At 56.9% G+C, this 24345-nt stretch overlaps 1 protein-coding gene across 1 annotated transcript in view; it reads right to left on the bottom strand.

Annotated features, from left to right (window-relative positions):
• ARHGEF17 (Rho guanine nucleotide exchange factor 17) overlaps nt 1-20899 on the bottom strand; it is a 57840-nt gene extending 36941 nt beyond the window's left edge. The window contains exon 1 of the mRNA XM_045816329.2: nt 16669-20899. Coding sequence (XP_045672285.2) covers nt 16669-19872 — 3204 coding nt within the window. The 5' untranslated portion in view covers nt 19873-20899. The remainder of the gene's footprint in view (nt 1-16668) is intronic.
• Between the last annotated feature and the right edge of the window lie 3446 nt (nt 20900-24345).

Genomic DNA, 24345 nt, shown 5'->3' with positions numbered 1-24345 from the left:
TTCTTTTCCTTTTTTTTTTTTTAAAGATCGTATCCATTTGTTTTAGAGAGAATGTGCACACGAGAGCACGGGGAGAGGTAGAGGGACAGAGAGAGAGCATCTCGAGCAGACTCCCCGCTGAGTGTGGAGCCTGATGCAGAGGTCGATCCAGGACCCTGAGATCATGACCTGAGCTGAAATCAAGAGTCAGACGCTCAAACAACTGAGTCGCCCAGTCGCCCCCCGCCCCTTTTGGATTTTTCTTAACCACATGAGTATATTACCTATTCAAAATATTAACTATATACATTGAATTTTTAAACCCTTCACCTCACCACCTGGCATCCACTGGCTGCTTCAGGCTCCCATCTCGGCCTTTGCAACCCTCTTCATCTTCCTTCTTACCCATCAAAGGCTTCGCTTCAGTCTCTTCCTCAGGAACTGTCCCTTCTGTACACTGACGTTCTGGGCTCCCCCAGTCTCCAGGCCTTTCCACAGCAGCCCCCGATCGCCCCTGGGCACTGCCCTGTGTTCCCAGCCTACACACAGGACCAAGTCCCAAGGGGGCTCCTGGTGAGTGAAAACCAGATAAAAGAAGGAGGGGGTTGCTCTGGGACCTTGAGTTTGGAGGCTTTGTCTTTGCTTTTCCCCTTCGGTTTCCCACTCAGTCTTCTTTAGTACAATTCCAGTGTCATCTGTCCTCTCCTCCAGACACTTTCCCTGCCCCCTGCCAGAGAGGAAGCTCCTCGCCCTTTCTGCAGAGAGCCGTCAAATTCCTCCCTTATAGGCCCCACGCCCCCTCAAGTCAGGCAACCTCAAGGCTAGGCGTTGAGGCAGCCGAAGCTTGGAGATGAGTCCCCAATCTAGATGAAGGACCTGGGGCTGGAACTCGCTGGGCAACCCTAGCAATCCTGCCTCTCTCTGGGCCATAGATACCGACTGTAAAGGGAGGTCAGCCGCAGGCAACGTCATAGCAGGGTGGGAATTTCTGCCAATAAGAATCCAGTAGATCCCCAAGCCCACAGAACCCCACCCCACCTCAGCGAAGCCCCGTAGCTGTTTTCCTGTGGCAGCTGCCTGGGGGGTATTTTGAGCCTCCCTCTGGGAACTCAGCATATCCCTCTCCCTCAAAGATGACTCTAAGCTATTCTTGGTGACCCCATCCACTTTTCCCCATCCCTGGGACCCCTCCTCAGCCATCACCACCCCCATTTTACAGGTGCATAAACAGAGCCACAGAGGGATTAAGTACTTGCTCCTGGTCATACAGCTAAGAGGAAGAGCAGGATTCGAACCTAAGCCACCCGGCTCCAATCTATTCTAACCATGACACCAACACAGCTGGATGTAGGATCAAACGTGAGCAGTCAGGCTGCCCCCAACACTCTGGGTGACCCAGCTCTTGCGGACACGCCAGCATCAGGTGAAACTTCGCCAGCTCCCCACCTGTGTCACACTCTGGCTGTGTCATGCTCTGGCCACAGTGATTCCTCCAGTCCATCATCACACTCTTACACACCAGGCCTCAGCATATGCTGGTCTCTGCAAGGTGCATTATCCCGTCTTTACGCTTGACAATTTCGGACTCCGTCAGTGTTTTTGATGGCCAAAGAAGTGGGAGTCTCAGCTCTGTGGCAGGCCAGGTAGGCTGGTGTCCGAGGTGGGCAAAGCCTGGGTCATGAAGGGCCTCGGACTGGCCAGGCTCAGAGCTCAGGCTCTCTCCAGCCAATATCTGTTCATACTTCCTTTTACTCTGAGCTCTGGAGGAGTCCTCCAATTCTAACCTAAATTACCTCATCTTAGAGGAGCCAGCTGCCTCCCTCTGTCCTCAGTCAGTGATGGAGCTGGGCCAGACAGCATGCCCATGCTGGGAGCACTGCTAGCAGCTAGCTTCCACCTCCCTCGAAGGGCCTGGACCTTCCCGGAAAGCAGCAGTCAGCAATCAGGGTCTTCTCACCACTCTGAAAGGGCGTCTTTCTAACCAAGTAGGGCCCAGCCCAGCTCTACAGGCCCCTGGTAGGGGACCTCGCCTGCTCATTGGAGCCCCAAGGTGGGGTGCTCCATCATCCTGGCTCCTTTTGGAGACATGGCCCCACCAGGGTTTGTCCCTGCCCAGGAAGCCTGGCTGGACTGAACTGAGCCTGAGGAGAAGCTGAAGGGACAGGCTTATCCTGCTCTCAACCCGTCCACTGGGGCCCTTCTGCCCCAAACAGGGGTCTCTGCCGGAGTCCTAGGGGGCTCCACGGAAGTACATGGGGGGAGACGTGATTCAAGAGGGCAGATACGCCCCCGCCTTCACTTTTACCAACAAGGTTCCAAGCTGACCTGTTTTATAGTGTAGAGTCAAGATTCCTCTAGAAGAAAGGGTTCCACTATATATTTTTTAAGATTTTATTTATTTGTCAGAAAGAGAGAGAGCGTGAGCAGGGGAGGGGCAGAGGGAGAAGCAGGCTCCCCCTTGGAGCAGGGAGCCCAATGAGGGGCTCAATCCCAGGACGCTGGGATCATGACCTGAGCTGAAGGCAGACGCTTAACCTACTGAGCCACTCAGGGGCCACCCCACTATTTTTAAGAGTTTGGAAATTACTGCCCTGGGGTGAACTCCAGACTTTCAGGGCTGGCCTTCCAGACTCCCCAGGACCCCCCTGACTTCTCCAGAAACAGGGAGCTTTCATGGCACCCCATACACACCAGGGCTTATGCCATCACAGGCCTCTACCTTCCTGGTTCTCTCCTACTGAAAGGCCTGGCCCCATTTCTGCCAGTCAGTCCTGCTGTTCTTTAAGGCTCCAGCCACATTAGCCTCCCTTGCCCTCCCTCACTTTGGCCTCCTTCTGGTCCTCAGTTCTCAGATGGGGCTCCCACCTCTTCTTGGGGCAGGAACCTCTGTCTGTTTGTCCTATAGCCCACATGCTAACCCTGCACATATAGGTACCAGTGGGTGACGATGGAACTGAATTTTAAAGGCTACCCTGGGCTTTCCAAACCCATCACCCAGGCCGATTCCAGAGTTAATTACCCAGGGCTAATTAGAAAAGCTAGGAGCAGCTGTGTGGTCAGCTCAGCTACCCCACCAGTGACAGCAAGCATCTGGGTCCTCCGCCTGGGAGTGAGGTCCTGCTCCAGGCAGAAAGTGGGCTGAGACCCTCTCCCCGTTCACCTGGTTCTGGCATCCACTGCACAGCCCAGCCCCACACGGGGGGGACGTGGGGTTTCAGCGCAGGGACGGAGGGCTCTATCTGCATTTCCCCAGATGGATAATGCCTCTTTACATTACTTGTTAAGTTGACATCTGGCTGTCCCTATCTACTCCAACTTTGCTGTCTTCAAAGCTTGCTCCAGGGAAGGTGTGAGAGGTTCTCAGGCTGGGTCCTCATTTCTGATATCTGCACAGATGTCTTAGTGAATACAGAAGTCTGCTGGGGATTGAAAAGAAATGAATGTATGAGTGTGTGTGTGTGTATGTGTGTGTGTGTGCATGCCTACATGTGGTGGACCTCAGGCTTTGCCACACTGGGTTTATACTACAGTCAACTTATCCCCCCGCATGTGAATTGTCCGTATAAGTGTGTAACCCCCTTCCAACCTGCAAGCTCTGCCAGGACTCCTCCCTGCATTTCCACCCCAAGCTCAGGGCCCAACACTTGGTGTTTCTTCTCCAGCACCCATGGCCCAGGCTTGGCCACATGGAAGGTGGCCTGATAACTGAGGAGGAGGCCACAGTGTTGCCTGAGGCCCAAGAGTTAAACTCGTGGGACAGGGCTCAGGGCTAGGGGCCCAGAGGGAGACCGGGGGTGGGGGGAGGCAGCCTGGGCTGGCTGCGGGTCCGGGCCTCTCTGGGCTCTTTGTCCAAATATGGAAGGTTTTTTTGTCTCCATTTGAGTCACGCCGGCCATGGCCCAAGAGATCTGCTTTCCAGATACTGCAGGCAGGACGCGCCAGCACTGCCTGGCCTGCCCCTACCCACCCCTCCTTCCCCCGCCTGTGGTTCATCTCAGCACCCTTCCAACCCAGAGCTTTCTCCACAAGCAAGGAGCCCAGCACCCACCTCAGCTGCACTCCAGCACCTAGAGAAAGGTCCCTGGGCCAACGATAGGGGGAAATACTCATTCCCTCTGCCCTGCCCATCACCTTCTCTTGCACCCCAGGGGCCCCTCATAGGGAGCCAACCACTATGGGCCGGGACTGTGGACTGCAAATGCAGTGGGTTTCCTAAGTCCAAAGCGGAATCCAGTCTCTCCTCCCTCATACCCACCTCAGTGATGGCACGCCGCCCACACAGGCTGTCCTGAAAGCCAGGAGCCTGAGTGACGTTCATAGATCCTGGAACCAGACTGTCTGGGTTTCAACTCAATCCCCCACTTAGCTAGCTTCCCTAACCCAGGCCAACTACTTGATCACGCTTTGCCCGGGCTCCTCATCTAGAAACAGGGATGACCGTACCTGCCCTCAGGTGGTTGTGAGATTAAACGAGTGGGTGCCTGGAAAGTACTCAGATCAGTGCCGGGCACACAGGGAGAGCCTGACGAGCTTTGCTGCCACTACTTGTGACCCCCACCCCTGAGCCGCAAGTACTAAGGGTCAGTCTCCTAAGACTTTCCACCCACTTCCTTCTTGATCTCTCTGCTACATTAGACCAAATTCACTCCTGCAGCCGTGGAGTGAGGCCAGCCTCAGTTCTAACACCACCTCTGTCCTTCTGCGCTCCGTGATCTGAGCTAGGACCGTCACCTTCCCTGAGCCTCAGTGTCTAGCTCCCACCCCACCCCCAGCTGGTACTGGCTCAGGACAGGCCCCTTCGCCCACCTGCCAGCTCTCACCTGCCGGGGTGCTCGGGCCTGCCATCCCCAGGGCAGAGCCCAAACAGGGCTGGACATGGGTGGTGGGAAGAGCTTAGAGCAGCTTGGGAACTCCCCAAGGGCCGGGCCTAGCTCTCTTCCTCTTGCCTTCCCCACCCCCTCCACATTATTTATTTAATAAATGTGTTTTGATGCCCCGTGTGCCAGGAACAGGAGGGCTTGGCAAGGGTGGAGCCACTTGACCAGAACCATGTACCAGGTCACGGGGTGAGCCAGGGGCCCCACCCACATCTCCATACCTTGGAAACTTTGAGGTCTGTCATCCCCCACACTCCCATCCCAGAAGAGAGGGGTTGCAATCAGCTGCCAGTGGAGGAGGGGGGTGGTTCCTGGCACTCAGGAACCAAGTGCCAAGGGGACACCTCCCTATGCAAGGCCCTCTGCTGGTCCTGGCCACAGGCCTCTGTCTGGCTCTGTCAGAGGCAGGGAGATACAGGGAAAAGAGACAGCCAGAAGGGGCGAGGCTGGGGGAGGAGGGCAGGGAGAAGGACAGAGGAGGGAGGAGAGAAGAAAGCAAAGAGCCCCATAAGGGAAAGGGCTGGTGTGAGTGAGGAGGGAGGAGGCCATCTGCAGCCCAGGCCCTGGGTCCAGGTGAAGAGGTGGGGCAGGCAAGATAAGGGCTTGCCCTGCCCTCCTCCTCCTCCTCTTCTTCCCCCTCCAGCCTTGGGGCCAGGCCCAGGACTATTTTTAGCTGGGGCTGAATTTAGCTGCTCCCTCGGAAATTCCTCACCCGCCCCAGGCAACGCCCCCGCTGGCCTTGGGGAGAAGCCTGAAAGCTCTGGTCCAGGAGGAGGGGAGAAGAGGATGGGGTGCAGCAAGGAGCTCGAAGGCTACTTAGGCATCTGATGAGGAAACGGGCTCAGATCAGGCCCCAAATCTAAGTTGCTCCTCTCCCTACAGCCTGTCCTTCTCTCCTCCAGAAAGACCTCCAGGACTGCAGGGCACAGAACAGCATTTGTCTTGGGGTCTGCGGTACAAATATCACAAGGATTCTTAGTCTCTGACTACAGGACCCACTGCGAGCCCTGCTAGCAAGACGGCCTGCCTGTCCACCTGCCCCCAGCTCCTGAGAGCCAGCACAGTCCAGAGCTTTCCTGGACTCTGACACATCTGGGATTCCCACTTCACAGAGGGGAAGACTGAGACTGAGTTACTGGTCTTGGGTCATAGCTAGCAAGGCAGCACAGGCCTGCTCCTTCTTCCCCCCCTATGCTCCCCTACCCAGGCCAATCCCAGAAGGAGTGGGATTGGGGTGTAGCCTGGAGCTCTGCTCTTCTCTGGTGACCCCACTGAGAAGCAGGCACTTCTGCTGAAGCAGGAGGGACTGAAGTCAGACAAGAAGCACCTGAGCCTGCTCAGAGCCCCCTTCTCCTTCTAGAAATGCAGAGGCACATTCTGCCCTGAGGCAGGGGGATGTCTCAGATGGCCCTGCCTTCTGTCCCATTGCCATATTCTCTAACTGAAATAAGGGAGGTGGGCCCCACTCCCCTCATCCCAGTTTCTGATGATGCCCCTGAGCTAAATTTAAATTGTCGGGTTTCACCTCTAAATGATCTCCCTAGTAAGTCCTTTTTTCTCCATCCCTGCATCACCTGTACCCCTTATTTGGGGTTCTCATCTCTTGCTTTCTCCAGTCCACAGCCAGAGGGTGTTTTTTAATGTGTCCATCTGGCAATGCTCCTCCTTAGCTCCTAACCTTCCATGGCTCCCCACTGCCCACAGGACAGAGCCCTGGCCATTTAACTTGGCACTTGAGGCCTTCGACCTGGCTCCTGCACACACGGCCTCTCCCTGTGTGCTCTGGTCAAACGGAGACCTCTCTGAAGACATACATCGAGGCTTCTTGTTCCTGCCTGCTTTAGTCCAACTCGCTAAAATGCCAAGTGACCCAGGCCATCCCCCCTCTCAAGTATCCCCAGTGGCCCCTTACATGCAGCAGTCCAAGGGTGGGGCTGGAACAGCAGTGAGGTGCACAGGGCAGATTGCTGGGCCTGGTCCACTATGTCTCGGCTTTGGGGAAGAGCCCTCCCCTTGCTGGCCCTCAGTTTACCCTCTGAATAATGCTGGGATAAGGGATGGATAGAAGACACAGCTGGTTTCTTTCTTTCTTTCCTTTTTTTTTTTTTTTTAAAGATTTTATTTATTTATTTGTCAGAGAGAGAGAGAGCACAAGCAGGGGGAGTGGCGGGCAGAGGGAGAGGCAGGCGGAGGGAGAAGCAGGCTCCCCGCTGAGCAAGGAGCCCACTGCAACTGTCATCCCAGGTCCCTGGGATCATGACCTGGGTCGAGGGCAGACACTTAACTGACTGAGCCACCCAGGCGCCCTGACACAGCTGGTTTCTAAAGATCTTTCCAGGTGGACCTCTTGGGATCGAGGGCCCTATCCCTTTTCTTCCTCCTCCTGCCTCCTGGCCTGCCAAGAAGTTGGACATCACACCACCACACCACTCCAACCACCCCCCCCCCCGGGAGACAGGGAGAGACAGAGGGGGACAGTGAGGAACCCAGAATGCAACTTCAGTGACACAGGCAGCCAAGAAAGATGGAGTCAGTAGGATTTTTTGGGGGAAGGGTCCCTTCCTGTCCTCCCATCCCTTTCCTTCCACATCTGCTCCTTGACCTCCAGTGCCCTGTCCTGGGAAAGGACTGGATGTTTGTCTAAGGGGGCTCAGGGGGAGGGGTCTCAGCCGTCCCAGGAGGCTGGGCTGTGGGGCTGGCTGGCAGCCAGGACACCCCGCCTCCCTCCCTCCTGCTCCTTGCTGCTCTGGGGCAGGGCCTGCTCACCCCCTGGGAACCAATAAACAGGAAACAGACACCAACCTGGCGCTAGCTCACTCAGCCTGGCCCCCTCCAACACAGTCCCCCGCACTGGCCCAGGACCGCCCCGCCTCTCCTTGGCCCCAGAGTCTCAGAACCAAGAAGTAACCATCTCAAATGCACGAACAAAATCAAGCTAAGAGGTATGGACTCCTGGAAAAGAACAGAATCCTTCATCCTGAAACCACAAGATTCTACACTCTGAACTAGCAATCTCAAAAGTACATGCCCTTAAAGTGGCCACCGTTCTGAGAGCTTCCGAGAGTGGGGTCCTGGGCTGACACAGCAGGACACTGAGGCTCCAAGCTGAGATGAAATGACTTGTTAGTCTTCACTCAGTGATTGAGTCAGAGTCTGCTCTGAGATGTTAACCCTTATTGGTCCGACCCCAAAGCCCACCAGGCACACAGACCCTCAGACTCTCTGGCTTGGAGGGGCTGTTGGGCCCTGCTTCACAGGCCGGTTCCCATGGGCCTGGGGCTTTGACCAGAGAGGGTTCTGGCTCTGCTCAGCCTCCAGGTTGGGGCTGGTGGTAACAAAGCGAGAGGGGGAGCTGGAGAGGAGAGCAAGGACAGTGGGTACTGGACTCTACACAAATGCCCAGCCCTCTCCTTTGCCCACCTCCCATCTCCAAAGGCCCAGGCTACTGGGCCACCGGCCCTCCCCAGTCAGTACCCCACCTGCCCTCCTGTCTAGAGCTTTGTCCTTTGCTTTAAGCTGGAAAGAGATGCTGGGAACACCCTGGAGTCAACATCTATGAGAATCTCAGAATCCTAGCTTCCTGCCTCTCAGTCATGAAAGAAGGAACTAACACTTCCTGGGCACTTTCTATGTGCCAAGACCTCTTAGCATGATTTCATTTAATCTTAACAATCATCGTTGGTGGAGGGCGCCTGGGTGGCTTAGTCGTTAGGCGTCTGCCTTTGGCCCAGGGCGGGATCCCAGGGTGCTGGGATCGAGCCCTGCATCGGACTCCCTGCTCTGCTGGGAGCCTGCTTCTTCCTCTCCCACTCCCCCTGTTTGTGTGCCCTCTCTCGCTGGCTGTCTCTCTCTGTCAAATAAATGAATAAAATCTTTAAAACACACACACACACAGAAAACAGCACAATAATCCTTGGTGGCGTGAGGGGGCAATGCAGAGGAGGCTGTAAATGCTTGCCCTGGGTCCCAAAGCCAGCCTGGGGGAAGAAAGGATCTGGGTCGAGCTCCTTCCCTCCACATGCCACCTTCTGGGAAGTGCCTCAGCCTCTCAGGGCATGAAGGGACCAGACAGGTCTTCTGGTCCAACAGCACCAGGGTCACCAATCCCCAACATGAAGCTCCCGGCACACGGGGATAGGGAGCTCCTCCCCTTCTGCCCCTGAGCTTCACCTACAGCAGCCCCACAGAGATGTGACTCCCACTCCCTCCCTAGACCCTCACCTTCCCTCTTTGCCTGGGGCTCCGGACTCCCCACCAACAGCCCTTCTTGGAAGCTGCTTCATCCCAAATTTTAGTCAGCAAGCTCAGGACCAGCCACCCCTAAAAGCCAAGCCCATCCGTAAGAGACCCATTGGCACTTTTGTCCCTCTCCCACCAGGCCAGTGCTCAGCCATGGTCTGGACCCCACCCACCTCAGGGGACTAGGACCCTTGCTGAAAAGCACTGGCAGGCAGGGAGGATGTCCAAGATTTCCCTGTGTGTCCCCACTGCCCATTAAGGGGCTCAAGAGCTGACTGCAGAATGAAGGAATGACAAATGACAAATGACCACAGGAAGACACAAATGCAGGATAAATGCAGCAGGCCTGTGTTCCCAGGCTCCGCTTCGTGCCCAGCACCTCCTGGAAACTCTGGATCTCAGGAGTTGACAGCCCGGCCCCTCTGCCCACCTGTGGTAGGCAGAATCATGGCTGCCAAAGATGTTCTCGTCCTAATCGCTGGAATCCGTGAATATGTTACCTTACATGGCAAAAGCGACTTTGCAGAGTACGGATTCTGAGAGGAGGAAATTATCCTGGATGATCCGCGTGGGCACAAAGGAATCACCAGGGTCCTTACAAGAAGGAGGCAGGAGGTACAGGGTGGGAAAACGATTTGGAGGTGCGAAGCTGCTGGCTTTGAAGATGGAGGAAGGGGTCACAAGCAAGAAGTGTCAGCAGACACCATAAGCTGCAAAAGGCAAGGAAACAGGTTTTCCCCTAAAGCTTCCAGAAGAAACAGAGCCCTATTAACACCTTAATTTTTAGCCCAGTGAAACCCTTTTCTTCTGACCTCCAGAACTGTAAGATAATATTTGTACTGTTTTAGGTCCTAAACGTGTGGTAATTTCAATAGGAAACGAATATACCACCCATCTGCCAGCCTAGACTGGAATCAACTCATGTCCCTCTGACCTCAGGGGCCTATGCAGACGCCCCCTCAGTCTCTCTCTGCCTGGGGAGAGTCTCAGAGCCACGTGAGGGCCCCATGCCCTGGACAAAGTTTAAAAATCCTGGCGGCAGCAGCATCACCACTTCTGGGGCGAGGCCCCGGACTGAGCGTCCCAGCCCACCACCCCTGTGGGGAGAGGCCTCATCTGTGCGTGTGGAGGAGCCCAGAACAGCTGCCAGTGGCAAGGGCAAGGCGTCGGGGGCCAGACCTGGGGAGGCCCAGCCCCACTCAGCCTCTGTCTCCTCAGCTGCCTAATGGGGCTGTGAGCCCCCACCTGCCAGCTCTTCAGTCTGCAAAATAGGACCTGCTCAGGAAAGCTATTGCCTCTCCCACCAGCCCTGGGCAGGGGGTAGTTTTTATCCTGGTGCCCACAGCATGGAGGAATCTGTGGCTCTGAGGGGAAGGGACTCGCTTAAGGCCACAAGTAAACTGGAGAGGCTAAGGCTGGACCCCATCCCCTGACCCCTAGTGCAGACCGCCATGTGCTACACCAAGTCATCCCTGGTGATCCTGGCTACTGGAGGGGGTGGTCGCGGACAGCCCTCTGGGAGCTCAGATACCCTGGCTGGGGCCTCAGGCCCCTGCATGTCATCGGCTGGGGCTCAGTCACTGCCCAGGGCCTGGCAGCCTGGCAGCTTTCCTCTGGCTTGGTCCACCGCTGGAATGCCCCAGAGGCCTGGGGTGGAAGTGGGAGGAGAGGATCAACTCCCAAGGTGGGGGCATTGGCTCCAATAGGCTCCTGCTTCCCAGGGGACCCAGAGCCCCTGTTTTAGGACCTGTCAGCAAGGCGCCAGGCTGCCTGGGCACATTTCCCAATAAGTACGCCAGGGCTTCAAGCCTTTCTGGGAAACATGGGTTCCCCCTTCCCCCACCCTACCATCACCATTCCAGCCAACTCTGCTCAGGGGGGAACTCTGTGGGGCCGATGTATGGCCTGGGTGTCAGGACACCTGGGGCCAAATCCCATACTTGAGCCACAGGGCATTAGGCAAACCTCTGTCTACGCTGGACCTGCTTCTTCATCCATATATTGCGACCATGGCAATGCCCACCTGGCTAGAGGACCAAATGGGAGGGACAGAGTTACCTTAGAGAGGCGTGAGCTCCCTGTCCCAGGAGCTATGCAAGCTGGAGCAGATGGGTGTCATGGCGGCTGCAGAGGAGACACCGATGGGACATGGCACTGTCGCTATCCTCACGAGGGCCCTGTGGTGGTTCCACTCTCCTACTCTCTGAGCCCAGCCAGTGTGGGTCTGCAGGGGGCGGTCAGTGCAGCCTATAGCCCCAGGACACCCTGGGGGCTTTATCAACTTCCCCCTCCTCACCCTAACCAACCCCTCACACGCTGCTCAGCTATGAGAGCCCCAGTAGCTCCGTGGTCACCTTGAATGCTGGGGTCCGGGCCCTCACGAAACCCTCTGGGCTGCAGCAGAAACCCACTACTCCACCACCTCGGTCCCAGGCTGAGCCACCATCAGCTCCTTACCCAGATTATTCCAGTGGCCTCCTTAGTGGCCTCCCTGCTTCCACCATGGGCCCTTGCAAACTACCCTGACAGAGCAGTCAGCGCAGACCAATGAACGCCTAAGTCAGATCAGGCCACTGCGCTACTCAGAACCTTCCAAAAGTGCCCACCGCACCTCACTTCAAGTAGATGCTATTGGCCTATGAGACCTACCTCCACCCGCCCTTACCTGTCTGACCTCATTCGTACTTTGCTCCATCCGCACAATCCTCCGCATTTCTCCAACACACTTCTACCTCAGGGCTTTTGCACATGCTGTTCTTCTCTGCCCAGAATGTTCCTTCCCCGAGATGGCTACCTGGCTTGCTCTCTCACTTCCTCTAGGCCTCTGCTCAGATCTCACTTCCTGATAAAGGCTTTCCCAGACCTCTTGATCTAAGATAGTACTCCCTCCTTGTCAGTCTCTACTCCCTTAACCTGCTTTCTTTTGCTCCCTAGGCCCTACCTCTCCCTGACACATAATGTATCCATTTATACACAGGTCTCCTCACTAGTCTGGAAGCTCCATGAGGCCAGGCCTTTGTTTTGTTTCTTACTGTATCCCCAGGACCTGGCAGGGCGCGTCTAGGAGCTCAGTTAAGTATTTGTTAAATGGATGAATGCATTGTTCTGTCAAGGGTCACCCACGTCTCTGATGGAAACTCCTACCACACACAACCTGCCATGTCTTTCCTTCTTCCTAGCCTTTGCTCATGTTGTGCCCTCCCTCTCTTCTCTGGCTATACACACTCTCCCAGTTTTCAAGGCCAGGCTCCAGGCATAGCCTCCTCCAAGAAGTCTCCCCTGCCAACCCTCAGGCCAATTCCTCAACCTCCTACAGTCCCTTCGGTCTGCTTCTAGATTCTGAACTCTCTGAGAGTCTGGTCCCCCAGACCTGGGGGTGCCTCCATCTGCTGCAGGGCAGCACGTGTAGCCTGAGATCACAGATGGGGGAAGAAAGCAAGAGGGGCAAGTCCCTACACTGGCAGGGTGCTGGGGACAGGACTAGCAGCAGCCCAGAGCATCCCCAAACCAGCTGGTCCCAGAAATGTGGGGTTGAAAAATGTCAGACTCAACTCCGGTCCATCCCCCAACTTTTCCAAGTTTTGGGGGGGGAACACCCATTCCTGGACTGTACTCCCTCCAATAGTCCGGGGCCCTTAGGAAGGAGTAGGGGGGCAGGGAATAAACAGAATAAAGGGACAGCCCTCTGCCTGTCCTCCCCATCCCACCCTCCTACTGGGTGACAAGACATTTAATTATAGATATTTGGTACCGCTCAGAACTCCAAATGTCCTGATTGCCTCCCCTCCCAAAACCAGTTTCCATGGAAAAATCATAGCAAAGAGCCAAGGAGGGAAAGGAGAGAACCCCCGCCCCCATGGGTTCCCCGCCAAGGGGACACAGAGAGAAAAAAGGTGATGGAGAGCTGCAACCCAGGCCTTCCTCAGCAAGGCAAGAGCTGGCTGGGCAAGCTGGGGGTGGGGGTGGGGGATGTCAGCTGGAGTAGGAGGTTGGTGCTTGGGCCTGGCTGTGCCTTGCCTTGCTGCGGGAGCTTAGACCCAGCATTCTCCTTTCTGAGTCTCAAAGTTCTTTCCACCCCACCCCCAGGTCCCAGTGACTTAAATAACCACCAGGAAAGTGCTCAGGCTGTTAGGGGTATGCAGGTGACACCCCCCCAACACCCCCGACCCTGTCCCCCTTACTTAGATGGCAGGGCAATTCCAAGAAACAGGGATCGCTTGGGCTTCTTCACCTCTAAGACACGGACACTCTACAGCCTGCAATTCTAAGAATCCAGCAGTGGAAATTTTTCACAGGGTTTACATTTGAAGAATGAAACATTCAGAGTATCTGGGATACAGTAAGTACTTAATAAATGTTAGCCACTGTTACTGCTATTTCAGTATGCTAAAATTCTGTGAGTCAATCTGTCTACGATTCTGAGACACAATCACTTCCTGTTTCTGGGCTAGAGTTGTCACATCTGTCAAATGGGTATCAGTACCTGAGAGCAGAAGGTTGGGCTCTAAGACCCCGTACTTTAAGGCCAGGGTAGGGGAGCCCTGGAAAGAAGAGTCTATCATCCGGGCTATTGTGGTTCTAAGTGGAAATGACAAGGGGTGTGGAAGGGGCAGGGCACGGAGGCTCCAAGGGCTCTGCCACCTCCCAGCAGAAACGCAAGCAGATGTTCAGAGATTAAATGACCACGAGTTATTCCTCATTCCCTGGGCTCCTAGGTTCTCACAGCTGTTGCACAGAGCTGCCTTTCTCTTCCAGCAACACTCCAATGCTTCCTGTTTTCCTTGACCACTCTGCAGGCTGTCCTCCCTCAGAGCTTCAAAGATCAGGTTGTCTAACATCCCACTGTACAGATGGGAAAGTCGAGGCCCAAGATGACTCTGTCCAGGTCTCAGAGCGAGTCAGAGGCTGAGCTGGGCCTGCTATCCAGGCCACCTGCTCACAAGGGGATAATACGCCACGCAGAGGGCAGATACAGACTCTGGGCCGGGAGAGACCTGAGTTTGAGGGACTCCCCAAAGCCTGGAGTTGGGTCAGGGGCCACGTCTGCCACCAAGGGCCTCTCTTGTTTGCCCCTGGCTGGGTTCAGCCTGGTTCCTGCTTCATCAGCAAAGTGTGAAAGCCTCTTCTCTTCCCTTCTTATTCTGGAGCTCACACCACACCATCTCCACCCACAGCCCATGCAGCGTGACTGGAGCCCCAGGCCCGAAACAAGGGAACATTGTCTCTTCCATGGAGGCCAAAAGGAGGGGGTAAACAGCTGCTCCCCATCTTCCTGGAGGCAGAAGGAAGGGGTAGCAGAAGGGATTTGGGCTAGCAGATGGGAGAACTTCCAAGCTTTATGAGGGGGTTGGGGAATTAGGGGATAGTGATTCTCTTTTGAGCCAATTCAAGTCTACCAGGTTATACTGAGGTTCAGAGTGTCCAGCCCTGTGCTTAGAAACCAGTAGGGGGCAGGGAGGAGGGACCACGGCTGGTCACTGAGAAGTAGCTGGGGCAGTGGAGCCTGTTTTTTCCCCCTCTCTCTTGCCCCCAGGGAGGGAGTGATCACACCACCCACTCACCCTACAAGAGCCTGCCAGCAGAAACCATTAACCCCATTTTACAGAAGGGGAAAGTGAGGTCTAGAGCAGGGATGTGAGTGATCCTAGGCCACACAGGGATTTGGAGCCTCGGCTCAAACCTTGCTCTTCCAAATACAGACTTACTAGTTCCTTCCTCTACGAGGCAAGAGGGAACATCAAGCTGGGCCTGGAAAGGTGGGAGGACTAGAATGGGCTAAGGTTTGGAGGCTGGAGAGAGGCTCTGTTGAGGACAGGGAGAAGCCTGTATTGTGGGCAGATATGCCCTACCTCATAGCCCTCTGGGGGTGGAGGGGGCTAAGCTTCTCCCCGAACTTGGTGGGACAGGGGGACAATATGAAGGCAGGCAGACCAAAAGCCAATCCTGCAAAAACTCCCACCTCCTCTCTGGGTCTCAATGCTTCTTCTTCTTAGGAGCGCGCCCCCGCCCCGGGTTTCCCTGAGTCCCTTGGTTCATTCCTGCCTTCTTCCCTAATTTAGCCTTCAAGGCTCCCTGAGGAGATAATTACATGGGAAAGACAGCTGGGGAAGGGGCCCCTGGCAAGAGCTGCCCTTGCTCTTGCCCTCCCCAACCCCTATGTTCCAAAGACAAATGGCACTGGAGTTAGGGGCACTGGAGCTGTCCTACCAGACTCTCGCAAGGTCCAAAATTTCCCCTCTCCCCACTCCCTGCCTGCTGGCTTTCTCTGTGGCCTCTGTGAGAGACACCAGAGCCAGGACAAGGGGGAAACAGAGACAAGGAAAGAGAAACAAAGAAAGAGTTCAGAGGGGCCGTGAGAGTGCTGAGAACTGGGAGTGACCAAATTAGTCCAGGCTTTAGGGTTTCCAGGCTCTTCACACAGGCAGGGAACACAGTGGCAGTGCAGTCCGAGCCATCCCCACACTAGGCCCAGAACCCAAAATCTAGTTTCCCGTCAGACGCCGGGGCACCACAGCACCCAGAACCTATCTGAACCTATGGCCAAAACTCCAGGGACATGTGAAGGCAGAAGTGGGGGCCTCGGAAAGATTGCGTCCCCAGGTCTTGGGGTCTGGCAGAGGAAGGGGGAAGCATTTCACAGTCACCAGGAAGGGGGTGGGGTGGGAGAGATGAAAGCTGGCAGGATGGGGGACCAGTGCCCTCCTCCCCCCCCCCACCCCCCGCTCCCCAGAGGCAGCCCTGCCTGTGGGGGCTGGAGCCACTCCAAACTCTCTCCAGGCCCCTTCTGCTGAGCTTGGGCGGGCTCTTCTCTGGCCCTGCTCTCCCCGGCAAGCCCCCACTCTGATCACAAGAGGCGCTGTTAGACCTCAGGCACCAAGAGTGCTTCGACTCCAACCTGTGAACTGCCCCAAATCTGTGCAGCACCAGCTGGATGGAGACGTAGGTACCCTGTGTGCAACCCGCTGCTTTATAGATGGGGAGGCTGAGGCACAGAGAAAGGCCGGGGCCACCGAAGTACTTCATACAGTGTTTTCTGCTCCTCCGTAAAGTAATGCCTGTACCTCTCCAATTCTCCCGGGCTCAGGGACAAACCCACATTTTGATCTGCCACCGGAGAGCCACACGAGGAAGTACAAACCTCTGTCAACTGTGGACCCCAAGCCCCAACATCCTACAAGGGGTCTGACCGATAGGGCTGCAGGACTCAGGAAAGACCCTCACACCTCCTTGTGTATTTATAGAAAAGAACCAGCTAGGACTCTCTAAAACCAGTCCCTGAGAAACAGCTAGAGGACTAGATTAGAACCCTTTGTAATTATCACCCAGAATACCTCGAAGCAGGCAAGAACATTTGACATCAGCACCAGCAGAAGCCTTTGGGGCCTGAGTAGGCAGGAGCCCTGTGTCATTAACACTCTTAAAACTACCTGGGCGCTCCCAGGACCAGGGAAGCACCCTCAGACCTGGGCACCTTCCCAATGAGCACACTCCAAAGGCCCCTGTGGAAGTCAGCGCCCACGGCCCTTCTCTGCCCGACCCCCACCCCGCAAAAGCCCCTCAACAAAGGACTCACCACCTGTGGCTTGCTGCAGCACTTCCTGGCGGGGGCAGGCTCCTCTGGAGCCCGGGCTGCCTCAGGGGGCTTGGCCTCAGCAGAAGACAGTGCGACAGGAGTCAAGCAGGGCACATCCACTGGTACTGGCGCAGGGACCTCGCCAGAGTGGAGGGTCAGCATATACTGCTTCGTGACATCCTCAAGTGACGGTGCCTGCAGTGTGGAGTGGGCTCTGGCAGGGAAGCCCACGGGCTCTGGCACAGCCACAGGGGGTCCGACGGAAGCCGGTGGCTCAGGCACCACAATTGGTGTGAAGGTGGCGGGCACACTCGCGTGGCGAACGTGTTTGGAGGATGGGCGGGCCCGAGACAGGCTGCTAGTCTGGTCCTCACTGCCTTGCTCTCTCTGTAGTTCCTGATGACTGCTCCGGGCTGGGCGCTTCTTGGAACCCCGTCGGATGAGCCGTGGGGACAGAACATCAGCCAGCTTAGGGTCAAGGTGGAAGTCACGGTGTGGAGTGGAGGAGGCAGGTGGGGTCTTGGGTAGGGTTCTCTCAGACTGTGCCCGGCCCCTGGCAGGACTGGGCTCTTCTGGTTCTGCCCGCCGCTCTGCAAGAATGGGCTCACTGCTGGATGGAGGCAGCATGGGCTCGACTTCTCGGATGGGCTCCCCTCCAGGGCCCTCAAATCCAGGCCCAGCCAGCTCCCCACGGCGGCTGGGGTCACTCAGAGATTTCTTCTTGGGGGCTTTGCCAGAAACCCTGTCATCCACCACACGCCCCAAAGCACTGGGCCCCTGAACAATACTCTGAATAACCTCCTGGTAACCCTTGCTCTCTGCACTGCCCACAGACCAGTCACTGTGGCCACTGGTCAAGCCCTCGTCCACAGCTGGGGCTGCTGGAAGCCCTGTCTTGGGGCTCAGTGAGCCCAAAAGGTTGCTATCCACGGAGAACCCAGAGGGCTCCTCGGAGGTGGCAGGCCGGTGGCGCTGTGGAATTGGGTCACTCAGAGACCGGTAGGCCTCACCTGCCTCCCCATTGCTCAGTTCAGTCCCGCCAGGGCCTGAAGGAGGGACTTTGCGCCTCCGTCGGAGGGCACCTGGTGTGGGAGGGGTATCAGGGGACACCAGGGCCCACCCTCCCAGACTATCTTCAGCCCCAGGGCCATGGTGGTTGGTCTGGGCTGAGGATGAGGAAAGGGGTCGCCACACCCCTGTGGTACCCAGGCTGCAAAAGCCTGAAACAAGAGGTTCCGGGTCTGCCCCAATGCCCTCATCTGTCAGGTTAGACTCAGGGCCAGAGAGCTCCTCCTGGGACCTCTGCCCTTGGGTCATGTCTCCTGTCCAGTCAGGGCTTCCAAGGGGGACATCACTTCCGTCATCCTGCTGGGCACCCATTCGCTGGATCTTCTCAAAAACCTGACGGGCCTCTTGTACATACTGATCCTGGACAACCAGGGGCAGTGGGTCCCCCTCGGCACTTGGGCCTGCCAGCAGGAGCTCAGAGGAGCTGGGCTTCAGGGCACTGGTGCGGGATAGGCGGCGGGCCACGGGCTTCTCAGAGCAGGTAAAAGACTTCGCCCTCCGCAGGGTGGCCGTCAAGTCTTTGAGTGTGGGGCGGGTGCCAGGTGACGCTGGGGCTGGGGCCGGCGTGGGTCCAAGTTGTGCCCCGGGGCCACCCGCTGATGGTGAGTCTCTGCCATCTAAGGGGCCACTCCCAAGGTCACTGGGGCGCCCACCGGGCTTTCGGACCCTCAGCTCTGAAAGGTCTGAGCGAAGGAAACTGAGGAGTGTCAGGGTCTCTGAGGCAATATCTGGATTCGACAGGGACTTCCGCTGCCGGCTCTTGTCCAGCTCCAGTCCTCCATCTCTCAATGCCCTGGTGGTGCCCACAAGTCCCTTGGTGCGGGTCCGAGGCTGGGGCCTTAGGAGGAGCCCTTCTCCAGCTCCAAAGCTAGGGGAGCGATACATGCCCCAGCCCCCAGAACCCCGACTAGCCCATGGGTCCTCGTCCTTGAGGGTCTCTGTGCTGGAATAACGGCTGCTCCCACGGGAGCCTGCTGGGCTGGCTAGGTATGCAGGAAAGCTCACCTTGGCCACGCGGAAAGCTCCCCCCACAGGGTCAGACATGGGCCGGAGTCCCTCCTGAGGACCTGATCCACAGGGAGGCGAGCCACTACCCCACTCCCGGGGTCCTTCCTCACTAGAGGCTCTTGGAGATTTGGGGGGTTCGGGACTCCTGGCTTCCCCAGCTGAGTCCATGCTGCCCAGACTTAACCCATAACTGTCTGGCCTACAGTCCTTATCCAAGCCGGAGCTTCCAGGCCTGGGTCCCGGCCTCCCTCCCCAGCGGTGGCCGCCCTCACCGTCTTGGTCCTCGTCACTGCCCGAGGAGTGGCCTCCGTGGTAGGCCGGACTCTGCGCCCCAGGCGGCGGCGGCGGCGGGACCTCCTCTTCCTCCTCGCTGGAGCTGGCAGCCCGGCCGCGGCTGACAGGATAGGAGGAGGCGATGGAGGAGGAGCAGGAGGCCCGGGCCCCGGCCTGCGGTTGGGAGAAGCTATGCCAAGAATGTAAACCATCCGCCGGACGCTGCGCCCGCTCCTGTTGCTGCTGCTGCTGCTGCTGCCGCCGCCTCCTCCCCTCGGTCCCTGGGCCGGGCAGCGGCCGCGCGGAACGCAGGCCCGCCAGGGGGAAGCACGTCCGAGGAGGTGGCGTCGGTGGCTGCCGGGGTTCGCGGGCCGGCGGCTCCCACACGGCACCGTCGGGGCTGGGCGTCCCCGAGGCCTCAGAGTCGGCACTGGGCCGCCTGCAGCCAGGGCCACCGAAGAGCTTGCGCATCTCGGTGACGCTGGGCCAGGCCCCGCGCGCCGCGCCCTCCGCCGCTTCTTCCGCGGCCCCGGGGGAGACGCCCCCGTCTCGGGCCCCTGCGTGGTGGTCGTCCGGGCGCGGCGCGTCGAAGCGCCGGGAGAGCTGGCGCACCGACGGCGAGAGGCTGCGGAGCGGGCGCGGCTGCGCGGGGGCGGCCGGGGGCCCCGACGCCAGTTTGGACACGCGCCGGGAGGGCTGGCCCGGGACCGACGCGGCGGGCCGGCACGAGGCGCGGCGCCGCAACCCGGGGGTGTCGGTGGCCTCCTCCCTCGGCCCGGGCCCGCCGCTCCAGCGTTCCAGCAGCTTGAACGAGACGCTGCGATAGAGCGGGGACCGGGGCGCCCCGTCCGCCATGGTGGCAGCACTCACTCTGGGGGGGCTGGCCTCGGGGAGCCGCGGCCAACCCCCCCCTGCGCCCTCGCCCCGAAGGAGCGCAGCAGCCGGGGTCCGAAGGCCTGGCTTCTGCAGCAGCAGTGTGAGGGGCTTTGCGGGGAGAGGGCGCAGAGACTCAAGCAGAGGTTTATCTTGCCGCGGCTCAAGTTTCTGAGGCCGCGGGCGGCATCGGCTCCATCCAGCGCGGTCCCTCCCGCCTCAGCGCCGACCCCCGGGACCGGCCCCCTCTTCGGCCGGTGCGATTCGGAGCATCGCGGCTCGGCCCGGTCCGGGCAGGATCCCAGTGCTCTGTTCCTCGGCTCCGTGCCCGCCAGCCGGCCTGCCTGCCTCCCCTCGCGCTCCCGCTCCGGCTCCCGCTCCCTCCCTCTTGGCTGCTTGCTCCGCGCTCCCTTTTGTTGCAAATAAACTTTGTGGCTGAGGAAAGGGGGCGGGAGGCGGGGCCTCGCGCCCAAAAGAGGGGGTGGGCTCCGGGCGCGCGCGAGGCTGGGAATCGGGATTGGGGGGGAGGGAATCTGGGAGGAGTCGAAGGAGAAACAAGAGTGCTTGAGCACATGCAGACCGAGGCGACCCTCCGGAGGACCCCTTCTGGAACCCATCGGCCAAGCTGCCCCCCAAGGACTCGCTCGGACGCACGAAGCTCTGAGCGCGGTCAGCTCCGCCGACATACAGCCGGGGCTGCGCACCGACTGCGGTTCAGACGCTTTTGCGCGGTAACACCTTCTGCCCAAGGAACCTCAACATGGCAACCTTCGACCCGTAAACTGGTACACACCGACATTCAGGTACACCCAGAAACACTCTTCCAGCAAGAAGGGGGCGGGACTCGCCGCCAGGGGGAGCAGTGAGCGCCACAGGCAAACCTGGGCGACTGCGGCTCCCTGTCCCCACCCCTCCACCCCGCCCGGGCTACGCCCCCCGCCCGGCCCTTCGCCGTGAATCCTACTGTCACAGAGACAGGTCCAGCCTCCGGCGCCCTCAGAGGCCCCGCCCCTCTTACCTCTGCGGCCGGTCCAGCTCTGACCCTCCCGCGTCGCTCCAGGTGCTCCACCCTTTGTGGCCACGCCCCCATCCGCCCTCCTGTTTCCAGCTGCCCACCCTAGTCACGCCCCTCCACCTGCCCCCGCCATCTCGGTGGCCCCTCTCCTCCATGCTCCGCCCTGCGCGCCCCCGCCCCTCCTCCTGAGCTCTGTGATACGCGGTTCTTGCGCCCTCTACCGGCAGGATTCGCCCGACCCGTGGAGTCCAGGACGGGTAAAGCAGTTCCCATCACCAAAAAATGGGAGGGTTGGGAAGACTTCATTTCCTTAACTTCCTTTCAGTCTTTTCCTAATCCCTTCAAGAGCCGTTTCAAACCTCGTGCCTTCGCAAAGTCCCTTCGGCTTCACACACAACAGGAGCTTCAAGTGATACGCCACCGCCAAACCAACTCGCCTACCCGCGGTCCTCCACCCTCCTAACGGAGCGAGTGGGTCTCCCCTCCTGCTTCAACCTGATCCAGCCTTGGGCTCGCCTTCCACCTCTGCCTCTGTCTGGCAAGTCTCCCACTGTCCCGGGTACTCGGGCCTGCCCCACCCCCACCTGCCTCTGTGAGGTCCCATTCATCCTCAGGGTCCCATCTAAAATGCAAGGCAGCTCCTTGACATCTGAATGAACCGATGGGGATTTATGGAGTGCCTTGGATGTATGGGTAATATTATTTCATTCATTTTATTTAATCCTAGAACGACCCTGTAGGTAGATAATATTGCTTCATCTCTATGGGTTATGAAGGAGATGTAACTTTGACCACTGTCAAAGTCAGAAAATGGCAGCGCCTTCAATGACTCAAATTCAGATTTGAGGAGCTTCAAACACCATGCTCCTCTGGTCTTCATTGGTCCCAGAAATCTGATGAAGAAGGGGGTTCTCTCTCCTTGAGCCCCCAGCAGCCTCTTCTTCCTCCTTGGGCCTGGGTTCGCCTTCCCCAGGAACAGAGCATATCCTGGTCTGACTCGTACTCCTCTTGACCCAAAACGACTGTGGCTGAGCCTGACTAGGCAGGCCCTGGGAGCAGGGAGCCCTGGTCCAGATGAGAGGGGCATATTGGCATAGGGCAGGCCGGTAGACACTGAGGGATTGACTGACTACTGCATGAGAAAGGGAGGACTCAGTTAGGACCCCAGGCCCCGGCTACTGCTTCTCTTGGGTTGTGGCAAATCCCTGTAGGGAGAAAACTCTTCCTCTTTGAGTGGAGACCAGCCTCCAGTAAGTCCATCACCTCAACTTTGTCTTAGCTCTGCCTCTGAAGGACATCTCTCCTTCACTGGGGAATTGATGGCAAGGAAGAGAGCCCTGCCTGGCCCAGTGCCTCTCTACTTTTGCCTTGCTGTGTGACCTGGGGTGTATCCTTAGTTTCCTGAGCCTCAGCTGCCTCATCTGAAAAGTGAGGAGTGGGTCTAGATTTCCCCAAGGGTGCCTCTCTGACTCTATTTGAAGTCAGACTCTTGTTTGCTCTGGAGTGTTTTTCTACTCTTCTGGGGAAGTTTTGGTATGGTGGGGGGACCCTCGTCCTGGGAGTCACTGCTTTCCTCCAATAACAATGGTCTCTACCCTCTGAAATTTGTACTTTTCCAAACTCTTTCACATCCTGTCATATTTTGTCTTCATATCACTTCTGGAATAGAGATTTTTATTCCTGTATCACAGATGTGCAAACTGATGGAGAGGAGAAGAGACTCAGGTCACCTCAGCATCCTGCAGCTTGGCTTGGAGGTAGGCTGACTGGGGCCTCTGGATCAGGAATTCCCCTTGGTGGGGAGGGGGGGTGTTTAAGGATCTGGGCTGGACCTCCACCCAATGGGACACTCACCCAATCAGAGAGTGGCTTGGCTGCTTCCAGCACCTATGAGTCCTTCTAGCCTCAGGCCCTTCTGATTCATGATGAGACAAAGTCATCTTCCATGTACAGAGGGGGCCTGGTTGTATTCAGCCCTTCAAAGACTCCTCTAGGAGGTGTCTGGAAACACTGGGGACCAAGGTGAAGAGGGGAACACTGTGCCGAGAGTCTAAAGAGGGGCCCAATGCAGGCACCCTCACAGACAAGCCTGCAGGTCACTTCTCAGGCTCCTCACCTATGAAAGGGGAATGAAAACATTAACCCATCTACCCAGTGAGTCATGGTGATCCAGCAAGATCAGGGCTGTAAATCTCTTGGAGAAATCAAGATAGTAAGGTTGTGATGGTCACTGTCATGGCCAATGATGGGCCTTGAGTACTTCAGAGGGAGAAAAAATGAGAAGTGAGAGGACCCCAAGAAGCAATGAGCTCCCGGAAGGAGTTGTCTTAGGGGGAATCGGGCTCCTGACTCCATTCCCAAGTCAATTAGATATGACCTTTGACCTTCCACCTCTCTGAGATCGTCCCCTTTCCTGTATAATTAGACCTCAAATGCACAGAATCGGATTGTTTATAACCTTTTGTTTATGACACATTTTTACCACTTATTTAATTGGCTCCCACCACAAAACAAAACAACTAGGACTTTGACAATGTCCTACATCTCATTACATCGTTTCCCTAACCCGTTCTCCTGCCGCTGTACCACCCAGGCTAACCATTATCCCCTGCGGTCAGCACGCCCTTGCTTTCCTTTTTGTATAGTTTTGTTGCATTTGTGCATTCCTTCAAAGTATATATTTTCATTTTAGTTGTCTTCAACTTTATCAAAAAGGCATTTTGCTGTGTATAATTTTTTTTTGAGATTTCTTTGTACTTAGTATTATACTGCTTAGAGTATCCATATTGTTACGCATGGGTAAAGTGCATCTTGGCTGCGTGTGTGAATATCGCAGTGTATTCATCCGCTTGCTCATGGACGGGCATTGGAGTGTCTCCAGCTGTTTGCTCTCGTGAACGGTGCTGCTCCGAGCGCCGTGCAGGACCCCGTGTGCACGTGCGCGGGAGTGCTCAGGGTCACAGACCATGTGACTGCCCAACGTCCAAGAGGGATTGACAAGCTAGGCTCAAATATCTCTCTTTCCTTTCTTTCTTCTTCTTCTTCTTCTTCTTCTTCTTCTTCTTCTTCTTCTTCTTTTTTTTTTTTTTTAAATTATCTGTGTTTTCTTTTAGGTGAAATGCCTGTTTGTGTCTCGTCTGTTGGGTTATCATACTTTTTCATACCTTATGGTAATTCTGCCCTAACTTTTCCACGCTCAATACCCCTGGTGGCTTAGGGAGAACTGTTTTACAGATAAGGAAACAGAGGCTTAGAGAAGTAAACCGGCTTATTCAAAGTCACGGAGTCAGTATCAGCCCTTCTGCACTGAGCTAATAATACCTTCTGAGACCATTGGGCCTCAGCTAAGAGGCCTTCTCTGCCCCTCAAGCTGAGTCACAGCCCCCGTGGTCCCCAGCATCTCTCAGCTGCTGACCATTCCATGAGATTTTAGTCTCCCT

Source organism: Ursus americanus, chromosome 16, assembly GCF_024610735.1.
Source record: "Ursus americanus isolate L20-20 chromosome 16, mUrsAme1.1.p, whole genome shotgun sequence".
In the NCBI taxonomy this organism is placed as follows: Eukaryota; Metazoa; Chordata; class Mammalia; order Carnivora; family Ursidae; genus Ursus; species Ursus americanus.
The sequence above is the reverse complement of the archived record's forward strand: the minus strand, read 5'-3'. Positions and strand labels throughout refer to the sequence as shown.